At 44.4% G+C, this 23,953-nt stretch overlaps 1 protein-coding gene across 1 annotated transcript; it reads right to left on the bottom strand.

Annotated features, from left to right (window-relative positions):
- Positions 1-1,165: 1,165 nt before the first annotated feature.
- MCM10 (minichromosome maintenance 10 replication initiation factor) lies at positions 1,166-18,756 on the bottom strand. Its single transcript, XM_069872275.1, has 19 exons — positions 18,708-18,756; positions 17,576-17,896; positions 16,699-16,803; positions 15,986-16,120; positions 15,284-15,458; positions 14,301-14,466; positions 13,372-13,539; positions 11,860-11,976; positions 10,867-11,066; positions 9,757-9,857; positions 8,620-8,721; positions 8,396-8,513; positions 7,332-7,560; positions 6,228-6,387; positions 5,431-5,549; positions 4,277-4,390; positions 3,408-3,553; positions 3,154-3,196; positions 1,166-2,767 (listed from the first exon to the last, which is right to left on the bottom strand). The coding sequence occupies exons 1-19, from the start codon at positions 18,712-18,714 to the stop codon at positions 2,684-2,686; spliced, it is 2,610 nt and encodes an 869-aa protein (XP_069728376.1). The 5' UTR covers positions 18,715-18,756; the 3' UTR covers positions 1,166-2,683.
- Positions 18,757-23,953: the final 5,197 nt, after the last annotated feature.

The following is a 23,953-nucleotide window of genomic DNA, read 5'->3' as shown; positions in this document are numbered from 1 at the left end:
TTTCATAGGATGTTATTATGAGAGAAGCTGGATATCTTCCTGCCCATTTTCATATATACACAGGGAACTTTGTAGCTGGAAAGGCAGCCTTGCAGACAGAACATTTCCTGGCTGGCTCAGTTTACTACTCTGCAAATCTTAATAATGGCTCTAAGAATGCGCTTTCAGCACTACATTTCCAACACAGCTTTACTTAACAATGTAAGAGACATAGCAGCTTCAGCAACACTGCTGGCTTGATTCACCAGCGATGCTAACAGCAGCAGCCGTTTCTGTCAAATTAATTCATTTTAATGCCTTATACCCACTGGTGCTGCTAAGGCAAACTCATACCGCTCGACCTGCTGGCTGCTCTCTTGCTAGTAAAGTCTGGCACGCAGTCAGGCTTCTTCATTGCGAGGCTGAAGGTCTTCGTATCTTGCTCCCAAAATTGGGACAGCTTCAGTGACAGCGTAGACACAGCTGGGCTTGTCATGTCATGCCTGAGCTGCCTCTCGTGGGTCTCTGCCTCTGCTCTTGCTCCCAAGTATTGGTAGAAATGTATTGGCTCTATGGACTGGAGACACCACAGGCTGCTCTGGCACTGTGCTGGGGCTGTGCACGCATGCTGCTGTGCCCCGGTGGGTAGCTCCGCTCCTGCCTGCTTCTGCTGGGCTGGAGCCATCTCTAGCATAAGAAAACTGTCTCCAGAAATAGACTGAAGCACATAAAATCATTACATCAATCTTCTCCACTCCTTGTTTACTGCTAGGATTTAAGCAAAGCAATTGGACTTTGTCTCTTCATCCTATTTTTTGCATGCAAGGATGAATTAGAGTATTGCTTTCACTCCTTGCCTCCCGAGGAGGCACATACCTTTCCTACACATCACAGTCCTGGGAGCATTTATGAAGATAAAGCATTACTCCACCTTTGACAGTTTAATTTCTGCAGACACCTCCTTTCCACTGGCCAAAGAGACAGGAACTGGAAAAAGCCTGAAGCTTTCAATGTGCCAGCTGAAGGCTGATGCCAACGTGAGATTCTATGTTTGTTTTGCAGACACTAGGTGAGAAACTACTGCTGGTCTAAATGAGAAATCAGCGTGGCAGCTACAGACCACAAACCAATTCTTTATGGGTGATTCAGGACCAAGCTCTTGGGCAAATGAAGATTTTGAGCAAGAAAATCATCCTCTTCCTCGGAGAAATAGTTCCATACAAACCCAGGAGGTGTTTTATTGTGCACTGTATTTATTCTGAATGAGTAATCAAGAGGAGACAGTGCCAAGCAATGTCACAGTTACATATTTAGTCGCATACCATTGTCATCCCACTCATCAAGAGGTATCGACATGAGACTGGAATGAATACAATATGCTGAGTAAAGCTGCCCAGCAAAAGCACGTGTAGGAGATGAAGGCTGCAGGATACTGAGGTAAATCTGTCCAGTTGCTTGAAATACAGCAAAGATTTCGTTTCCAGCCCATGTGCAAGAAAAGAAGACGTGTTGACAAAGCCACTGGGACATGTGAGACCGTGGGTGCCAGTTTCGCCAAATCGCTGAGGGGGTTTAGGCATTTAAAGATACCTTGTGATTCTACTGGGCATGAGCTGGGGGCAGCAGAAGGATCAGGCCCAGGAAAAGCTGGTCACATGCCACAGGCATCCCTACAGAGATGTGCTTTCAGAAAAATGCCTGTATAAGGATCCTTCTCAGGATCCAGCCCTCAGAGATATCGTTCTGCTTGGTCTGAGACAGTTACTGTCTCCCAGGCAGCTGTGCCAGCAGCCAGGGTTGACATGGGGATGACTGGGAGAGATTTCAGGAAAATTTAAAATGCCAGAAAAAGGGTAAAAGGTATTAAATGCAATCACTCAGCTCTTTAAAACCACTCATAAAATGGTGCCAGATTCATTAAAATCCTTTTCAAAATGGGAGCTGCAGGTTTGTAGCTGTAAAGGCTCTGGAGTGTGGATGGTGCTGGGAAGCCAGTATGGGCTGTGTGATAGGGAAAGGGCTTTCAGAAGAGCTCCCAACAGTCTGCATTGTAAACACTGCCAAGTTTGCAGTGCTGAAGCCACCAAAGGGTTTTTTTTTAACACATAAGCCAGGAAGATGACTCAAACTGTTTGACATCTGTTCTTAAAGGTTCAAAGTGAGTAATTTTGGAGGCAAGAAAGACTGCTCTGTAGCTACAACCCTCTCGCACCTTTTCGGCCAACAGCTGAAAAGCCTTGACAGGCTGGCATTTATACTCTGCAGTATTAACTCCACAAGTGCTTACGGAATCTACAGTCCATCCCAGTTCATGATTCGTCACTCAAAAACACGAGTGAGGTCACTTGACAACAGCCATTCAACATAAATTGTGAGATCTCTAGGGATTTTGTGGTACAAATTCCTCTCTACATGTCTAAGTTATATCTTGTAAACAAGTTGTTAGGAAATAAAAAACAGGCATGAATGTGTATTTCACATGCAGCCTTATTCAGTCAATTTTAAAAAGATCAAAGCTGAATATCCATGCAGTGGCCTGGCAGAGACTTTATGGATATCATTCCTATCAGGAATCGACTCCCTTGCTCATTCATCCCTAAAATCAGAATCCAGTAGGCATTCCCTACTGGCATTCCAGTAGGGAAATGTGTAGTTTACACAGAGAAATCCATAGGTTGTGGAAAAAAAAAAAATAAACTCCAGGTCACTTAAGACTATTGAGAAATTTTGGTTGTTCTTCCCCTCTTGGTAGAAGTGTTTCTCCTCCGATCTTCGGACCTTTTTTCTCCTAAAAACATGAACCATGGGGAAATGAAGTTAAACATATGGCAAGATGTCTCCCAAACACCTTTTTTTGTCAGAAGTTATGGTAGGGTTGAACTATGTGATTAAATATTAACAGACACTCTAGGAACCTTGACATTCTGAATTCTTACAACTTTGGTCAAAAGCAAATTCTCCATGGTTAAATAAAACAAAGCTTCAAGAAAAGAAAGCAAGAAGAAAAAGTCCACTAAAGCACAGCCTGCGGGTACCTGTATGTACCCGATAAAATGCAGAGCAGCCTAGTTTTGCTGGGTGCTCGTAAAGGCACTGAAGCAAAGCGTGGGACAAAAATAACAAGAGAAGTAGCCAGACTGTCAGGATACTCAGAAACTGCCAGCTCACACTTACCTTTAGCATCCCATCTCGCTCCCACTTGAAAAGGCCACAGGTACTGAAAGATGAAGATGACAGGTGAGGAACACTGTGGTGAGCGTTTGCTGCAGTTTGAGGGAGTCCAAAACTCATCCCACACCTTTCCCACACTGCTTAGCAGCAGGGCTAACATTCTCATTTTAGGATATGGGTATGAGACTCCCAGCACGCTACTTGTGACTGGACAGTAGAAAAGCCCCAGCCACTATTTCAGGAGGTTTATTTCTTACCTGCAGTGCTTTTTTGGGAGTCTGTCAAGGGAAATAGCTCGGCTGCCACAAGGACATTTGAAAAATCGCTTGATGGCATCGTGCCAGTGGTAATCGTGGTTATCCTGCACACATGTCTCCAGAGGCTTGAAGTAGGTGTAATTACACTGTCAGGGAGGAGAAAGAGAGCTGTGAGCCCTTCACCAGCATGTGAGACTGGTGTCAGAGACTGACATCCAGAGGAAAGCGCCGCCGTTTTCTCCCACCCCAATGAGCCCACCAGTCTGAGATCATCGCTCCAGGCTTTGTCGCTGCTCCTTTAAATGCTATCCTCCCCTCCTTGCCACCACCTCGTGGCCCTGCTCCCAGTGCCTCAAGAGGCACACAGTGGCCCTCTGTGCAGCCCCAAAACAGACAGGAAAGGTAATGAGAATGGAAGTCCAGCAGGGGCTGAAACTCAGGAATGGGAGGTAACTCCTCCCTTCACAGCATGTTTAGGATAGTAGCAAAGCTCCACTTCTCTTCCTGATAGCAAAGTCCCTGGAAGTACAGATAGAGGTAATACACCCAGTGTTATGTTTTCAAGGTACTTCACTTATTTTGTCATGTTATGTGGGGAACCGAGGGTTGCAGTACAAAGCACTTCAGGACACCAAGACCCAAGGAACCCACTGGCATAAACATGATGCTGAGGTGCTCAGTACAGCACTAAAGCCTGCCTTGCGCTGCTCTCAGTGACCGTCGTAAGGAATGAAGCATTCTCCATTTGATCCCTGCACTGGACCGTGGCCAAGAGCATGACTAATTAGGAGTGTGCAGGATGGTCCAGCACCTCTCTGTGCAATCCACACCCTACTCCCCTGCTGCCACTCTGGTTTTCATTCACTCACAGTTTTACATGTCACAACTCGACATTTCATTGCTTTAATGTTCCTCATCTTCTCTTCCAGTTCCTCCTTTTTCACCAGGGGCTGAAAGTATTGCTCCTGCAGATCAGCTTCAACCTGTGGGGGCACAAGGAAAGGGTTGTGGGGAGACAAAGATGTGAGAAACTACTCCATAAATGGCCTTAGGGCAAATAACTACTGGGCCTGCTTGAAGTAGGCTGCAGTCTGGGAACCAGAGCAACACCAACTATCTCTTGATTCAAAAATCCAGCATGTGCTGTACTAGTTGCACCAACACTGAAACGAGCCACTTGTGAGATGTGTGAGTGGGAAGGTTTAACAGCATGGACTACTGCAATAAGCACGTACCTATGGAGATACTGCAGAGAGAGGTCAGGTAGGCAGAGGTAACGGATGGAATTTGGTCTCGGCCAAAATACTACTCTTCAGAAGACCTTAAAACAACTAGGACTTCATATCAATACGATGTGTCCAAGATAAAAGCCCTGTGCCACTGGAGGTGCTGTATCCCCTGGGAACGTGCTGAGCAAAGACGATGATGGGATGAACCCAATCTCTTAGCTCTTCAAGGCAACTGCTAGCATTTCACAGGCATCATAACTTACATGAATCATAGGTGAAGGTGGCAGCTGTCTTTATGTAGCCAAGATGTCAAGAAATGAGGGACAAAAGAGGCACACAGCTAATTTGGTTTTAAGAGAGGGATTTCTTTGATCACCCACTAACCAGGAAACTTAATGGATTCTTCCAAATACAGCAAAAAAAGGCAATGGCAACTTGACTTTACCATGTTTACATACCTCATCCCTGGAAACATTCAAGGTCAGATTGGATGGGGCTCCAAGCAACCTGATGGAGTTGAAGATGTCCCTGCTCACTGCAGAGGGTAAGGGCTAGATGCCTTTCATGGTGTCTTCCAACCCAAACAATTCTATAATGATTCTATGATCATGTCCATAGCAATAATGCTGACTTGCAGGCACTGTTTCCTGTGTGCTCAAAGACACCTGACTGCACGCATCAGGACGATTTGGTGCCTATGACATGTCTAGGTGCTTGCTTCCTGCTGAAATCATTATGATAAGTCCAGACTCCCTAGTTCTGAGCCTTCAGTCATGCCTGGATTGAGACCGTACCTCTTTCAGGACATCTGTGTGCTTGGACTTGGCATTCAGGATCTTCTGGAACTCTTCTGACTCCAGATAGGCCAGCTGCTCACGCCGTTTCTTTTGGGCAGGCTCCAGTTCATCCATACCTAAGGAGACACGAAAGCTCAGTCCTACAGAGACCAAGTTCAAAACAAGGTTGTGATCTCTAAGCATGATCACTGCAGGAGATTTTTGAAGCCTCGGGCCTCTCAGGCAAATGTTCGGGTCAAACAGCAGCCATTCACAGTTCAGGAGAACATGAAGCCAAGTTCAAATATAATTTTAGAAAAAAATAAAAGCACTTCAAGAAACATTGCATCTCCTCTCAAAGCACTGTACTAGGAATTTTCACATTACTCCCAAGTAAGTGAGCAGTGTTGCCTCCCTGACCGATGGAGAAGCTTTAAAAGGAATTAAGCAATTCATCCAAGATCACATAGTAAATCACCAGTAGGCAAACTCAAGTTCCCACAGAAAATTCAGATACCTTCCCAGGTGGGACTATTGCTTGGTTTGCCTTGGTTAAGTCAGCCATGCATTGCATATGCTCAGGTGCCGGAAGAAAGGGAACAGAGATGACAACGGGGAGGTGTCTCAGATTAGGTTTCACACTCTCTCCACAGGTTTAGAGATTGTCTAGCCTTTGCAACAAATCCTTTAAGTTCCAAACAGACCGAACTTGACCTTTCTTTGGCAGAGCAACTAAGTCTTTAACCCAGCAAATAATGCTCCTTTCAGCAGGCCATTAGCATATTTTTTCTATTCTAGAAGATAACATTACATACCATTCTCTGCTTCCCTATCATGTGTCTGAGTGATATTCTTCTCAACTCTTTCAACAATTTCTAGGACATTATCAACATCAGCTCGTTTCCTCTTGACACTGTTTGGGTCAGTTTTAGCAAGAATCTGGCCTTTTGCTCGCAGTCGGTGTATTGCAGCAAGCTAGAAAACAGGAAAGAACATTGAACGTGCTTTTGACCAGTCTGGCTCTCCTGCTCCTCCTTTCAGAAGTGGCAGAGGAAGTCTGTCAAATAGAGGAGACAGGCCTGAGCACAGAGTTGGCCAAAGAGAGGCGCAGCAGAATTCCCAGCTCTGCAGTACATCTAATTCACAACATCACCTAACCTCTCATGACTTCACAAACCATAAAATCACTGCTTTAGGGGAGTTACCATGCTTGGTATCTCTACAGTTGTGCTTTAACTGCTTCACAAATCAGTAAGTTTTCCAGAGGAATCAAATCACATGAGATTTTCATATAAGTTGTTAATAATAGGGAACTAATAGAAAATTGCATATAACTATTCCTTTTCATACTCTCAGAATGTTAAGACTCCTTCCTTGCTGGAAGAGAAAAGTTTCTTTGACAAACATGGGAAGAGATTTGTGCCATGGAAAGATCCAGTCTGTTCTGACTAAAAAGCAAAATTATCCAAACTCATGACACAACGCAGCTAACCTAGTTTAGTTCGTTGTTGCTTACCTGGCAAATGGCAAACATACACAATACTGCACTAGCAGAGCCAAGGAAGAAACATGCACAGTTTAGCATTCCAAGGATTTTCAGCACAAAGTTTTTCCTGCCCCTTCCAATGACAACTCACTTCTGACCATTTCAGGGGGGTTTTGAATGAGAGACACCAGATCTGATGCCAGCTCCTGTGGCCAAAAGTCACACATGGCAGCACGGACCTTGGTACTAACAGCTGCCAGGCACCACAGGTTTCTTGTGTACTGTAATACAGCCCAGCCTGATCTCATAAAACACAAACTTCACCAACATCAGAAATGAGCTGGCCTAATCTGATCAAAGACGCCCCTACTACCACAAACTAATCATCCCTTAATCTCCCCTTCTTAATAGTTAAGATTCAAAGAGCTCTTACCTTTTTGGCTTCTGCCAAGCTGTCTAGTTTTGGTGTTGGAGGTGGAGACCCATCAAAGAAGAGGATATCTTCTCCTTCTGAGAAGCCAGTGCCCAGCCTGGGCCTTTGAGGATTTGACATTTTTGCAGCTTTGGGAAACTCTGCCCCAGGCACTGGGGAATGGAGAGAGGACTGTCTGGAGGAGGATGGGACACCAGGGCTACCGGCTTTACTTGTGTTCTGGAGAAACCTTGTGAGACAAGAATAATCAATTGAAAGACGGACATAAGTCAAAGAGATAGAAAGCTCTGAGACACAGACAGGAATGGAAAGGATGCAGACTTTCATTTTTCACTAATTGTTTTTTTCTATTGTTTGGAAAACATGCAGTAATTTAGGCACTCAGGAGAGTAAAACAAGACTGGTGAGAAACTCACTCGCCTGGCGAAATCAAGTGACTTGAAGTCACCAGGAGTGAACAACCAATTGCTTTCAAAACTAATACCAGAGAGAAGCAACAAATGAAGCTGGGAAGCAGGAACTAAAAAAATTTGGAAAACTGGGCTTCTTTGCAGAGCAGGTAGTTAAGCAAGGGGACTCCTTGTCACAGAAGTCACGTAAATGCTTAGTTTTACACAGGTCACAATGGAGGTTGAACAGGTTCAAGGAGGAAAAAAATCCCTTAAGCAATATTGAAATAGACACCACCTTTAGCTTGGAAAGTCCCTAAAATACATAGCGTTGTAGGCTGGAAAAGTATTTTGGGGAAATATCATTAAGGTGCGTAAGTTCTTCTTAGGTTTGTTAACAAGATATACACAAAACACTTGGCAAATCTTAAGGTTCAGAAGAACCCTGCAAAGCAAGCAATGAACAGAACCAGGAGTCCTGACTCCAGTTTCCTATTCTAATAAGTCTCTTCTCATCATGCCTTCCAGCTGCTGGGCACTGTGCTGGAACATTCGGTTCTCCAATGAATACTGGGGTATTTCTATTTAAATAAAGTTTTTATTAAAACAGCTAAACACCTCCACCATTATGGCCACAATAACAGAATCCTTCCCACAAAGGTCAGTGTGTATTACCGCCTCTGAATCTCTTCAGATCGCTTTTTTCTGGCTTCCAGCAATTTTTGTTTCTGTTGCTTGAGCAGTGCAGAAGCAGAGACAGACTGGAAATTGGCTCCTTGCTTCTTTTCAGCATCTGGGAAAAAAACAAATCAACATAAAATAAAAAGCCCTTAATGTTTACTTAGAAGGAGCTTGAGTGCTTTCAGGACTGGGTTTTCCTTCAGGCAAAAGGACAATACCTGCTTTGGTCCAGTGTTTGCAGAGGTTTCTTGCTCCAAAAGTTGGCTGCGCCAGTAGTTCCCTGAATTCCTCAGAACACTGCATGGGTCTCTTTGTTGCACCTGGAGCAGAAGAAGCAGAAATTCAACAGATTTGAAGCCAGGAAGGGAAGAAGGCCTGGCTTCGGAGATGTAGAGAAGCCTTTATTGGAGGAAACCCCCGTGGGTCACCTGAGCAAGCACCCCTCCAAAGCAAGTCCAACTTCTGTTATATTTGGTTGCTCAAGGCCTTGTTCTCACAGAGCACATCATGAAGACATTCCTGCCCCTTCAGCAATTTCATCATCCAGTCAGTTCCCCCCTAGCCTTGGCTGTCTATGGTGCTCCCACTTTTAGAACGCTTAAAAAGTCCAACAACCCTGACATCTTATTTGTGGAGAATTAAGAACAGCGAAAAGCTAGAGACAGGACACACATTATGTTGCCTGACATAGAGGCAACTGAAGGGACTTAGAAGATGTGAATAAGACATCTAAGTGGCATCTAGAGCACATAGTTTGAATAATTTGTCATCTGCTCTATACCGAACATCAAGAGGACATAATATTAAGTGTTTTACAGAAACAAAACGGAGGCAGAGAGATCGGTGATATCCCAAAGGCTATGGAAGGAACATGCCTTGAAAATCATAGAAGAAAAGGACTAGAAACAGTCTGGGTACTCAGGAGGTCCCCTGCATTGCACATATTACTGATTTATACTTGTTATTCCTTGGAAGATTTCAAGATCGACCAAAGTAATTTATTTTAATCAAATAAAATAAACTCTCTGGTTCAAAGTTCTAAAAATTTTCAATTCCCATTAATCTGGCAAAGATCATCTGTCACTGTCCAAAGACAGAACAGGAGACTTAATTCAGGGGCACTGATGAAAAAAGATGCATGGAGCTACACAGTTGCTTAGTTACGTTCGCCTTGCAGCTGCAGTCTCGAGAGGGAAGACGAGTTTTCATCAACTGAGAAAGCAGCCTGCAAACAGCTGTCCCTGTAGTAAGCCAATTGCCAGATTCATTCAGTGAGTATCAGGGTCCTAGGACACAGCTACACATCAAGCTGGCGGTATCTGGAGGGTAACAAGACTACATGGGTAGTTAGGTACCAATTTTCTGCCTGGTTTCCTGGACAATTGCATCAACTCCTCTCATGACCAAATTGGAGAGAGTGGTTTGAATTTTCCTTTTCGGCACGGCAGCTGCTGCACTAGAAAGAGGAAACAAAAGCAGAACATTAGAGTTTGCCGATGCTTAGAGCAAAGGCAGGAGCTTGATTGTTAGCCCAGTGCTTCAACAAAACTCCAGCCACCCCAAGGGGTGCCTCTATTCTGTAATCTGTCTATCTTTGGGAAGGATGTGGATCTAAATCAAAATTCTAGCACAATGTTTAGGATCTCCCATTTCTCCCTGAGTTGAGCTATGTATTTCCTATGCATTGAGAGAAAACTAAACATAGGTAGTGGCTAAGCTTTGCTCACGGTTAGTTCCAGGGATGGAGATGAGCCGGAATTGTTTAATTACTGTGGAGTCACAGCAGTTATCACAGGGCAGTGGTAAGGGAATGAAAGCCTTGTGCAAGCACAGAGCTTGATCCAGCTGTGACTCATATTTCTTCAGCTGCCTTCAGGGGGATTTGGATGAAGGACCTGGCCCCGCCATGCTTGTTATGAGATGCATACTGATCTACTGACCTTGGTCACTTAATACTGTCTCTTCATTAACACATAGTGATACTGTATTATTTCAGTCAAGGAAGACAGGAGAAGGAAATACAGAATACACTGAGTCTGGGATTAAATGCAATGAGCCATAACAGAATATGGTAAGGGAATGGCACTGAAAAATACTCATCTCTGACACCCAAATGCTTGGGATCTCATGATAAAATTCACTTCACCTACTGAAACAATGCTGCCTGGCTTCACAACACAGTACTAATTTAGATGTAAAAACACCCCTTATTAGATGTAAAAACATCCCTTATCACATCTTAGCGGTGACTGTAGAAATTTTTGTAGGAAAATTTCTGTAGCAGCTCTGTCACTCCATGGGGCCAGGAGGATTACACCAAACACAGGGCATTTATTGTTATTTGGTGAATACAGTTAAGTCAAAGGGATGCCTAACTAAATAGACACCTTACAGATAGCTTCAGTCACTTTCATACTGGAAAGAATTTCTGTTCAAAAGCAAGGAAAATAAGTGGTTTATCTTACACTGAGGCTGCATATGCTGCCGAAGAGACACCTCCATAGTAAAATCCATCCTGACACAGCTTTTCCTTCAAACTCTGATTTTTCCGACCAACTTTTTTGGGAATGTGGCCACCAGAGAAGGTGGACTGCAGATCTGCCCGCTTTGAGCTCAGCTTCTTGTACTGGGATTGTATGTGATACTGACAATATTCGCAGTCATTCTGCAAAGAAATGAAAGAAGCCTATTGCAGAACACTAACAATTACAATTTACTTCATACCTGTCTCCCACATGCATCCTTCTACAGCTATACTGAAGTAACATTCCTGTTGTAGTACTCCAGCACTTGATGAACTCAGCAAACATACACCCACGCTCCAGCAACAAAAAACAAACCTAAAGCTGCCCATACTGATTCACTGGGAAAAAACTTTTGTGTCAAGGAATTTCACGGCTATTCCTTGGCTCAAGTCAACTATGTCCCAGGTCCTCTTGCCCAGATTCTGTAACTTTGACTCTGAACTTCATGCAATTTTCTTACTGGTTGGGCTGGTTTCAGCTGTGATAAAATTTATTTTCTTCTTAGTAGCTTGGTATAGTGCTGTGTTTTGTGTTTACTATAAGAAAAACACTGATACTTCACTTGTTGGTATGTAATGCTTTTCTAACTTTTCTAACTTGCTATTGTTTCCCCTTGGCTGAGTTCTCTAGTGCAGCGCATGGAAACTTGCACCAGTGCAGCAGAACATGAAAGGGTGTGGAGATGGTGGCAGTCATGGGTCGAGGCCATCTCTCTTCATTGCAGCACAAGCTTTGCGTTTAGGGAACTACCCAGTTGCTGCTACAGTGTCATCACAGAAGCAGCTCCTCTGGGTTTCATTTCTCTTTCCCCACCCACTTTAGTGAGTTACAAATTAAGATCCAGAAAAAAGTAAGAGTCAGAGCATCAGTATGAAATCAGCAGCCAGTTTTTTACCAACAGCTTAAGGATGTCCTGACTACTGAGATACAGACCAGGTTCACAATCTGTGCACAAGGATCACCATTCTTCTTCCTGGCTTTGCAGGTGCCCATGTCCAGAGCTTCACCCATGAGAAGGATTTTCTGGGGATGGTCAACAGACAAACACACCTAGAAAGAAATCAGAACACGCCTGGATGGGCTTCCCTCTAGATGTCACTAGTTTGGCTCTGGTCCAGTTTGGTAGCTGGTATTAGCAATGTAGTTTTAAACTAGGCCTGCACTTTAAGAAAGCCACAAGTCCTTTTCAGATTGGGAAGAGGTTCAGTTAAAAAGACAAAGAGTTAATTTCTTTCCCCAAAGAGAGGAAGAGATGAAAGACATTGGATTTATATCCTTAGAGCCTCAGGAAACCAAGGACCAGCAAAGGCAGATCTAGCTGTGCTATAAATCATGGTCCTGTACAACTGTTTGGCAATCACATTCAGCACTGGATGGGCAGAGGAGATACAGAGCTATCTGTCCCTAGGTTCAATCAAAGCTGATGCCTGGGATACAACAAGAGTATAATCTTCACACCACCCAAAGATACTGGGACTTGTATGTATAGCTAACATTTTCAGAAGTCAGTTTTAATGTAGTTCTAAATGTGTACATTTAACTAAGAGTCATTCCTAAGAGTTAAACACAGCCCTTACATTAAATCTGGTATGCCTTTCTAATTACCGACAGGACTTTCTACTGCTTGCTTTTATTAATTTAAGCAATTATATAACTTAATAGACAATTAATGAGATTCTTAATCTATCCATTTGGAAAATTTAAAATGCAAAACACTATGTCACTAGCTACTAGATTGAAATTCCCCTTGACAGAGGCAGTAAAAATGGTTTCCATTCCAGTGCCATTAAAAAAGATATTAAAAAAAAGAATTTATTAGCAAAATAAAGCCACCTTAAATGTTTTTATACACACAGAAAAATAATTAATCATGTTCTGCATTTATAAGTAATTAATTAAACAAGCAAACTACTATGTATCAACTTACTATACATTATGCATCATTTATTTAATCAATCAAATATTCCTTCTTCTCAATCATGATTTTGGAAGCAGAAAACATTTTGGAACCAGAAAACATTTTGGAATCACATCTCATGCTTAAATTAGAAGAAGGAAATGAGCTTCCCTATCTTTTTCATCTTTGAGAGACCTCAAAGCTGAAATAGGTATTGCACAGAAGTATCTGAAATGTAAACTGTAAACAGTAAACTGAAATGAAACTACACTCCCTGTATCTGTGGAAGAGCAGACTGCTGCTGAAAGCAGATTAAACACTTGAATAAACTCTGGTTTTAGATGCCTAATAGGACTTCTTGAAGTCCGGTCTTCCAGAAGGCCAGGAACAAATACACACCACATGAATATCTGAATGCAATTCAAACTGTTCAGGCAGACTGCTGTAATTCCAGCCTCAACTTGTGTAACAGCTAGATCTCAAGCAGATGCGAAGTTCAGCTATGGGTTTTTATCTACAGCTGATAAGCACATGAAAAATCCTCTCACCTCATCTGAGCCTTCTTTAGGTTTCATAGGGTTAGCGTTGAGCAGCCCAATGACTGTGCCTTGGTCTGTCTTCCAGTGTTCTTTGTGGACATCACCGAACAAGAAGAGTGAGACGCACTGATTTAGATCCTGTAGGTCATTCAGACGCCAGATACTGAAGGTTCTGCCCTGGAACACACATTTTGCTTTCCTTTCAGCTCTCAGCAAGGATACAGACTGTATCCCCTCTTGCTTCTGCTTTTAAAGAGTTATTCTGCCTTTTTTTTCCCCTGGGTTTTCCTGATCTAGAAAAGCACCACTTGTAACTTCAGAAGATGTTAGATACAAGATATGCAGCCATGCCACACAACCAGTTCTGGGATTCTTAAAGGCCAAAATAGAACAACAATACTGCTACCACCAATCCTGCTTATGTTAAAGCTGGACCGCACTCTTGCTTGCTGAATAAAGAGGTTTTTACCCCACCGAACAAACAAAACTAAGGCATACTCAGGCTTCTGTTTCATCAGTGACTTCCTATAGGGCACGTAGACCATCTAGGGCAGAATGACCTCTAGGGAAATGATGTAAATACAATGTGTTGGCATATTTAAAACAAAAGGGTTGTCTAGGAAGACTAAGAGTCAGTCTTTTTTTCACACTGGCATTTAACGTATAACAGTGGATGAACACATTTAAGACAGATTTATGCCATGGTTACATTAGCCAGTACTTTTGCCCGGGCAATTGTGCCAGATAATCTAAGGGCTCAACCTGAGGACTAAAAGCAGCATTAATGCATGAAACCAGATGAGTCAAGATCTTTAATATAGTGGCTTTTCATTAACTACATTGAGTTGGCTGATTAAGTTGAAGACCTAATTAGTTTATCAGGGAAGAAGACCAGCATTGCACTTGAATTGAGCAAGGGATGTAATGAAGTTACTTACGTTACTTGTGCTCTGAGGAGTGACCTTCTTCACTATGACTCCAAACGTCACCCAGTCCACTTCCTCCAGATTTTCAGTAGCAAGTTTATTCTTGAGCTGGGACAGTCTGATGAGCTTCCGATTAGCCATTTTCCTGTCCATTTCAGCCGATGAAACAAGGGGTTTTCTAGATAAAGCAAAAAAACATGTGAAAGAGAACATTTCTATTGGCATAAATGGACAGAGACAAAACCATGCAGCATTCTCCTTGGGAAGACTACGTCTCACTGCAAATTCTCTCTGTGCTATATTTCACCTTGAGTTCACTCAAAACAAAACCCTTCAGTTGAGGAGACTGTACAAATACCAGAAAGCTACTGATCACGCTGGGTTTTGTCCAAAAAGCTACACGGCAACTTAGCTCCCAGCCTGTGTTAACTCCGCTCATTTCAGCAATGATTCAGTACAACTGCCTGAGCACTGCATGGAAATCCAGCATGGTTTCTGGTGAGGAAAGGCAGCGTGAGTATTCAGGGACCTCTTGTGGCCAGATCGAGTATGGGGACCAAAAATGGCTCATGAGGGTTCTGGGTGTCGAGCAAAATCTGCTTAATCTGAACACAGTCGGACTTTGCACATCCACACGGCTTCCCTCCATCACTGAGGACATTCCACAGAAGGCAGCACTAATGAGATGAAAGTTTTTTTTTTTGTTAGGAAAGAGCAAAGATGAAAACAGATATACAAACAAACACAGTACTAAGTCAAAAGTCAATGTTACCCTATTTACATTCCAACCATCCAATGCTGCGGCTTTGTGTTTCACCCGCTAATGACAATTGACTAATCCGACCTGGTTAAATGATGTAAACAGCAAATCAGCAACCCAGTCCTCTGCTCACCACTTGTGTGACAAGCATCACAGGACATTGGATTGATTGCACTTTCTCTCCCGTTACTGGAAGGTGACATTCTCAGACAGAGCTCCGTGCTGGGCTGCTGACCTTAATCTCAGTCCTGAGAACTTTTCCACAGACACTGGCTGAGTGGTTGCACTGGAGCACGTAGGCATGTGAGGAGTCCTGTCTTTGGTCACCTTACTGGGCGTGTTCCCTGTGGCAGTCTTCAGAGGCTGGAATGCCAGACTGAGGACTTGCCGTAGAGGAGGAGTCGTGTTCTCTTCAGCAGGAGGTAAAAAGAAAAACAAGAAAAAAATCTTTATAATGAAAGAAAATTTCTAAATGAAAATAGCACTAACTTTCACCTGACCAGAGACAGCAATCTCATATAACACACTTAAGAAAAAGGCATAACATTGACTTATTTGTACTCAACTGGTCTCCAGACAGCTGGGAACTAACTGACAGCTCCAGATCACTCACATGTAACTCAAGCAACGAGTTATGCCTGGTGAGGAGCTTTCCAGAATTTTCATTTTACAGGCAAGCTAAACTGTAGAATACACAGAGGCAAGGCTGACTGCTGTCAGTGTCCAAGTTAACTGTAGCAGTACAGAGCACAGCACCCATTGCAAAGAATAAAATAATGAACTCAGTGATAAGCTCCATCCCACTGTGATCAGATCACTACTGGTCCACAGACCAGTGTAAGTCTATCCTGGATGTGTCTACACCACTGCTGTGAACTAGAGAGGCTTTTGATAAAAGCCCAGTGCGATTCAGTGAAAGGCAGACCAAGAATGGTACCTGCTGAGGATGGTTTTGATTTCTGGATTCCTCGCTTGGCTGGTGGTAAAGGATTGCCCAGCTGGGCTGAGAAACATGGTGACTCTTGCAGCTTCTGAACTTTCCTTTCCTTTAAGGGTGGACAGGGAGACTTACCTGTCCAAGGAAAGAAAAAAAAAAAAAGAGATCTCAGGATCTGGACTCAAACACTAAGAATTGCTCCAAACTGTGTAATTCTCTGAGTAACAAGCTCAAGTCAGTGTTCCACATAGAAACCTTTCAGCTATGTTGCCAGCACCTGAAATGCAACAGCTGGAAAAAAAACCCCAATGCCTCTCCCCCATGATGATCTAAAACTTTGGATGTCACCGAAACCATAAAGCTGTGGAAGGTAGGAACATCCCCATTTCAGTTTTCCAATGTAATTTCATTAGTACACACAATGTGCTCCAGCAACAAACAGCTGCATTTTCTGGGTATACCAACATCTGCCAGTAAGAAAGGACATTTCCAGAAGACCCTGGAGCACTTTGGTCATGAAAGCTGTCCCATGTAGAATCAACCTATGATGCAGATACCAAAACTGCACACAGGAAGCAACCTGTGTGGGAATACACCACACCACCATTCCCTCCTGCTGCTCAGTGCCCACTTTAGTATTATCTGGAGCTTTGCCTACAAACTGCACATTGGTAGGCCAACAACTCATAAACCCATTTAATTAGTCTCATTACCAGGGGTTTTCTTCTCAGGGACTGGGCTGGATTTCTGCCCAATAGCAGTCTTTTGTAATTGCTCCTGTAATGTCTTCATCTGTTCTTGCAATTTTCTCAGCTCAGCTAGGAAAGAAAGGAGAGGAAAAAGGATAATAATGAAGACAGTGGGAAGCCACTGCAAAGAGGGATTTATGAGATCCCTGGAAGTCTGGCAGTTTTTCTACATCACAGGAAATTAGAAAGCAAAGACTTAAGCCACAATACAGATTTACTTGATTCTATACAGCTGACAGTGAAGGGAGACTTTTCCATGCAGCCTGGAGCTGACTTGTTTTATATGTGAATATTTTACTTGATTGTGTTATGTTCCTTGCCATATTGAATACAACTTTCCTACTGAACATAAGACAATTTAAATGGCTGATTATTGCAACCCTTAGCATAAATAAATGCTTCTAATATAATCAAATATGTGGCCTGGACGCAGGAAAGCCAGCACTGCTTCCATGCTGACTGGCATGGCAGAACCTCCTGCCAAGAAGTTCTGAGGAGCAAGGGATTGCTGTGCTGGTAAAAGATGTCAGGCTGACAGCCATGAAGACTGAAACAACATTGCTGTTCATCAGACAAGGCACAGATAGACAGGCAACCTTCCCTACCTTGCTCACCAGAGCTAGTCCAGTCTCCCTTGATTCTCTCTTTTAGGAAAGCAGCTTTAGTGAGTTTAGCCATTGAGCCCTGAAAACCAGACTTAGAAACTTTCACAAGAACTTTTTGTATTCCTCCTCTGGGCACCATTTTAAACTGAGAAGCTGCAGGCCCTACCTTCTGCGTGTCAGCTCTCTAGAGGCAAGATATATACAATAAAACAGATAAAAGATGCTGTTAGAGAAACCTTGCAGTTCTTCATTGGTCTTCTCTTTTGCCTGACTGGGAGGTGAAGCGGGGAGAGCTTCCTCTGCCTCCTCCTCTTCCAGTAGGTCATGTACATCTCCAAACAGTGTAGCCAGGTTCTCTTTCTGCTCATCAATCATGCTGTCCTCAGCATTGACCTCCTCAGTGTAGGATACATCATCTTCTCCGTCAAATAGTTCATCATATTCATCTGGTTCTCCCTGCTCATCGTCTGGAGCATCTTCCTCCTCAGGAGAATTCCTCTCCTCAGTTGCCTCACTTTCGTCCAGGAGGGAGGCCAACAGATCCAAGTCATCATCAGCTAAGGCAAAAATTAAACTCAGCATTATTTTCACCCAGTTAGAAAAAAGTTGCCATGTATTAAAACATCCAAAATACTCTAATTACAAGCTAATGGCAACTGAAACCAAACCAGAGCAGCAAGTGGCATTTTCAAAACACACTTCAGCTTTGGCTAAAGGAAGACAGAGCAGCTTCCTGCTGTTTGGTCAGGTGGAAATGCGGCTACAGACACTCTCAGCTTGTGATTCAGGCTGGCTAGTCAGAAGAAAACTTGCAGTCTACTGGCTTTTTCTCCTGTGCAGTTGCTTGAACAGTAGCTGATGTTATAAAGAAAAGCCTGGGGACCTCTAAATCATAGAATCACAGAATGTGCTGAGTTGGAAGGGACATTTACAGAAACACTCAGGTGACTTTTCCCAATGGAAGGTGAAGAGGAAAATGCAAGGCAGGCAGTAGAGCATATTCCCAGATATGGTTTGCTCAAGTAAGAAACCAAAGAACAGAGAAACACAGATCATGGAGACAAATCATGGAAAAAAGAAAAACAAGGAAAGAGAGAGAGGAATGGGGCTGACAGAGTAGAACTGAAATTCAGAACAAAACAGGAAATTTATTTAGCCTTTGCTGCTGAACCAGGGGAAGGACAGAGCAGCCTCACAGAAAAGTAAGGACAATGAAGGCAACCTTAATTGCCTCTGCAAGTGAAGTCAGTGCAACATAATTTCCTTTCCTAAAGTATTTACCAAGTTTCCTGATTTGAACTTAATAACTAACATATTGGTCAGAAGACAACTTTGCTACTGAAAGTAGAAGAGTACTTTCCCTCTTACCATCCATGACTTCACCAGGATTTCTTCAAGACCTCCTCAAGGAAGAATATTCTGTTACGGAAAAAAACCAACACATATAACGTTAAAAGAGATATAGCTCATCTAGAAACACATGTTGTGTTCAGGGTCCTTATTTAATGATTTGCAAACCATTGGCTTGTTTTTGTTTACAGCTGCACATGAGGACTCCATTAAACGTAAAACCCTCATGTATATTTTCTACATCCAAAGTTATGCTGAGCTCACTGCAGTGTAAGGACATTACTTTTAGAAAAAAGCCCATAATAGACTCACATTTTAAGAAACAACCGCTATGTTCTTCTATAATAAACATTTCCACGTCACCAGTCCTGTGCTATAATTGTAATTAGCATTTAAATAAACCAAATGTTCTGAAATGGATTCAGTCTTCATTTGCACATGGAAGAAGGTGGCAGAGTTTGTCTCTCTCCTGATAGCACAGTTCTTATTCTTAAAAACTTATGTTCTACATTTCTCACAACTCCTCCACTTCACAGACACACGTCCATGAAAAATAACAAGCATAGACAGAAATGGCCAAGGGAAGAATCATAGAATCACCAGGTTGGAAAAGACCCTACCAGATCATCGAGTCCAACCATTCCTATCAATCACTAAACCATGCCCCTTAGCACCTCATCCACCTGTCCTTTAAACACCTCCAGAGATGGTGACTCAACCACCTCCCTGGGCAGCCTCTGCCAGTGCCCAGTGACCCTTTCCGTGAAAAACTTTTTCCTAATGTCCAGCCTAAACCTCCCCTGGTGGAGCTTGAGGCCATTCCCTCTCGTCCTGTCCACTGTCACTTGGGAGAAGAGGCCAGCACCCTCCTCTCCACAACCTCCTTTCAGGTAGTCATAGAGAGCAATGAGGTCTCCCCTCAGCCTCCTCTTCTCCAGGCTAAACAACCCCAGCTCTCTCAGCCGCTCCTCGTAATACTTCTTCTCCAGCCCCCTCACCAGCTTCTTTGCTCTTCTCTGGACTTGCTCCAGAGCCTCAACATCCTTCTTGTGGTGAGGGGCCCAGAACTGAACACAGGATTCGAGGAGCGGTCTCACCAGTGCTGAGTACAGAGGGAGAAGAACCTCCCTGGACCTGCTGGTCACGCCGTTTCTGATCCAAGCCAAGATGCCATTGGCCTTCTTGGCCACCTGGGCCACTGCTGGCTCATGGTCAGTCACTGTCAACCAACACCCCCAGGTCCCTCTCCTCCAGGCAGCTTTCTAGACAGACTTCTCCTAGTCTGTAGCACTGCACAGGGTTGTTGTGCCCCAAGTGCAGGACCCGGCATTTGGCCTTGTTAAACCTCATGCCATTGGACTCTGCCCAGCGGTCCAGCCTGTTCAGATCCCTTTGCAGAGCCTCCTGACCCTCCAGCAGATCGACACTTCCACCCAGCTTAGTGTCGTCCGCGAACTTGCTAAGGGTGCGCTCGATGCCTTCATCCAGGTCATTGATAAAGACATTGAACAGGGCTGGACCCAGCCCTGAGCCCTGGGGAACCCCACTTGTCACTGGCCTCCAGCTGGATTTAACTCTATTTCCCACCACTCTCTGGGCCCGGCCAACGGGAAAATGGAAGCAAAATCCACTGGGCATGGATTTCTCACAAACCAAAGCTCTAATCCTGTGCTTACAGCAGACCTGAACCATGCTCCCACTAGATCCCAGGGATACACAGACAGACAGAGGATCTTTCTTCCTCCCACAGCTGCCCTCCCTCCTTGGCCCCATCCCTGCTCCCAGTGGGACCCTGGGACACACACGCACACAGAGACAGAGACACACAGACAGTGACAAACAGACAGAGAGACACATGGGGACAGAGAGAGACACAAGGACAGAGAGAGACACAAGGACAGAGAGAGACACAGGGACACACACAGATGGACAGACAGACACATGGGCGGGCGGACGGACACATGGACAGACACACAGACGGATGGACACAGACGGAAGGATGGACACATACGCACACGGACACAGGGACACACATGGACGGACGGACACAAGGACACAGAGACGGACGGAGACAGGGACACACAGACGGACGGATACAGGGACATACACGGAGAGATGGACACAGGGACAAAGAGACAGACGGACACAGGGACACAGAGACAGACGGACGGACAGACGGACACAGGGACACACATGCGGACAGACACAGGGACACACACACGGACACAGGGACACACGATCCTCCCCCCACTCACCACCTGGCGCGCGCTGCGCCGCTCCCGCCAAAACCCCGAACCGGCCACGCCCCCTCTCGCGCACGCGCGGGCGCCGCGACGGTGGGTGCGCGCGTCCGGTCCTGGCAGAGGCGGCGCCGCCCGCCGCCATCTTGGTTGTGGGCAGGAGGCGGGGAGGAGAGGGAGGAGAGGCCGGGCTGAGTGGGACCGCGGGGAGGGGGCGGCAGAGGGGGCTGTGTGACCCTCGAGAGGTTCCACTGCCACAGGAAGCGGTTACTCTCACAGAAAGTCACGGAAAGGGTCATTGGACACTGGAATAGGCTGCCCAGGGAGGTGGTTGAGTCACCCTCCCTGGAGGGGTTTAAGGGACGGGTGGATGAGGTGCTGAGGGACATGGTTTAGTGATTGATGGGAATGGTTGGACTCGATGATCCAGTGGGTCTTTTCCAGCGTAGTGATTCGATGATATTTTTGATTTAAGCTAAGGCAGAGTTAAGTTTAATCTAAGTAACCATGTTTCTTGAAAGTTAGAATGTCCCCCTGACGGGGTGTTTTCTTTCAAACAGTGTTTTTCCAGACGCTGTTCACTCTTTGGAGATGGTAACATCTTGTGCTCAGTCTGATCTGTGCTGAGCAGGTGTGTCTTCTGCAGTCACCTCTGTTTGAGGTCTATCCCTGTCTCCAATGCAAGGTCAGGCAGAGCTGCCTCCAAAGCTCCGAATTGGCAAGAGATTTGACTGTTGTGAAGTTCATAATAACATTAAAATGAGTCCTTGGAAAGCAATAGAATATGCATAACATTTCTGGTAAAATTTATGCATATACATGTGAGTGGGAAATAAATCCTGTCCCCAATTCTTGTCTCACTGCACATGATTGATAGAGATCATTCCCGCATGTTGCCCAGGCCTGATAAAGGATTCTTGCTTTCTAAAATTCTAAAATGAGTCAGAGAGTTTGACAGTATTTTTAGTATCACCACAAAGTGAAGTGCAGGGTCCTACACCTGGATCAGGACAATCTGCAGTTTCAGTGCAGAGCAGGGGACAATGTGAGTGAGAACTGCCCTGTGGAGAAGGACTTGGAGGTGCTGGTTTATGAGAAGCTCGACGTGAGCCGTGAATGTACACTCATGACCCAGAAGGTCAGCTGTATTCTGGGCTACATCAAAAGAAGCATCACCAGCAGTTCGAGGGAGTTGATTGTGCCCCTCTATTCCTGTCTTGTAAGACCCCACCTGGAGTATTATGTCCAGTCCTGGAACCCACAACATAAGAAGGAAATGGAATTGTTGGAACGGGTCCAGAGAAGGTCATGAAGATGATCTGAGAGCTGGAGCACCTCTGCTATGAGGACAGGCTGAGAAAGTTGGGGTTGTTCAGCCTGAAGAAGGGAAGCCTCCGAGGAGACCTTAGAGCAGCTTCCAGTACCTGAAGGGGCTACAGGAAACCTGAGGAGGGACTTTTTAGAAGGACATGGGGGAACAGCTTTTTTACAGGACAAAGGGGAACAGCTTTAAATTGGAAGGGGGAAGATTTAGATCAGACATCAGGGAGAAATTCTTCACAATGAGGGTGGTGAGGCACTGGCCCAGGTTGCCCAGGGAAGCTGTGGCTTCCCTGTCCCAGGAGCTGTTCAGGGCCAGGTTGGATGGGGCCTTGAGCAGCCTGGTCTGGTGGGAGGCATCCCTGCCCATGGCAGGGAGGGTGGGACTGGATGATCTTTAAGCTCCCGTCCAACCCGAACTATTCTATGATTCTGTGACCTCCAGAGATGGTGACTCCACCGCTTCCTTGGGCAGCGTGTTCCCATGGTTGACCAAATCCAGAGATAGCTTCCTGCTCGCAAATCTCAAGCCCACCCCACACGACTGTTCTGACCTCTTCTCAGTCTGGATTTTAAATCTGAAAGGGAATGAATTGCTTCTGGTTTCTGTTCCATATCAAGGCAGGGTGCTGACCATGGGACATGCTGCTACACCAAGAATGTCCTTTGTTAAAAACGCAGGCAAGTAGTAATTCATGGACATGTAACCTCTAGTCACTTTAAAACACAAATACATTTTATCTTCTTGTTTGTCTGAGGGAAAACAAAGGGGGTATTCTCTTAAACCTGTGCTAATGAGCGTCTGCTGGCCGTGGATGCCTGTTAAGATAGCTCATCTATCTTCAGGGTTGCAGTTAACGATGACAACAACAGAAAAATAATCCTCCCTATTGCATGAACAGGTTTTAGTGCATTATGGGTTTATTCTGTGCAGTTCCTTGTCCCTCCTGATTTGCACAATTAGACCTAGTATCGTATCTTCCTATAAAGATCTACTTCAGCTAACGCCCATGCCATCCTATTAGTATTCCTGTGCTACATTCCCCTCTCTTTCTGAAGCCTCTTAAAATGATTAATTTTTATTTGGTGGATGCATAAGTAATTCCTCCTTTGGCCTTTCACATTGATTTCCTGTGTTTTCATTAAAGATAGTGCTCCTCAGATGATAGCAGCTCTATTATCATTATATTAGTTTGATTTTGGCCTCATCGCATTTTCATCAGATTTTGATCATTGCAGAATCCATATCTACAAAGCTGCTGTAAAAACTACCACAAAGCTCCATGATAAAATTGGATTCAGGGAAAAAAGCCCATAAATCCTATCATCGCAAGGAACCAATTAAAAGCTAATAAGAGATTGCATCTGCTGGGACTGCTTGTAATTGATGAAGAAGGTAGCAACCAAGCAGACGAATACCTCTTCACAATGGATTTAAGTCAGCTCTTGCATTACCTGAAATAATGAATGAAGCTGTGTGAGAACATGAGCTACAGCCGACAGACAAGTAGAATCCAGAGTTTACAAGAGGCAATTAGAACACAATGGCAACAAGCAAAATAAAATCAACTCCTCACTTTAATTACAAGGGCAAAAAAAGGGATTGTTTCTCCTGATATTGGTACCTGAGAATTCACTGACAGTGTGACATGAAAAACACAGGGAAGGAAGATTTTCTTTTGCTCAAGAAACATTTGCAGGTAT

Source organism: Phaenicophaeus curvirostris, chromosome 1, assembly GCF_032191515.1.
Source record: "Phaenicophaeus curvirostris isolate KB17595 chromosome 1, BPBGC_Pcur_1.0, whole genome shotgun sequence".
Taxonomy (NCBI): Eukaryota; Metazoa; Chordata; class Aves; order Cuculiformes; family Cuculidae; genus Phaenicophaeus; species Phaenicophaeus curvirostris.
The sequence above is the reverse complement of the archived record's forward strand: the minus strand, read 5'-3'. Positions and strand labels throughout refer to the sequence as shown.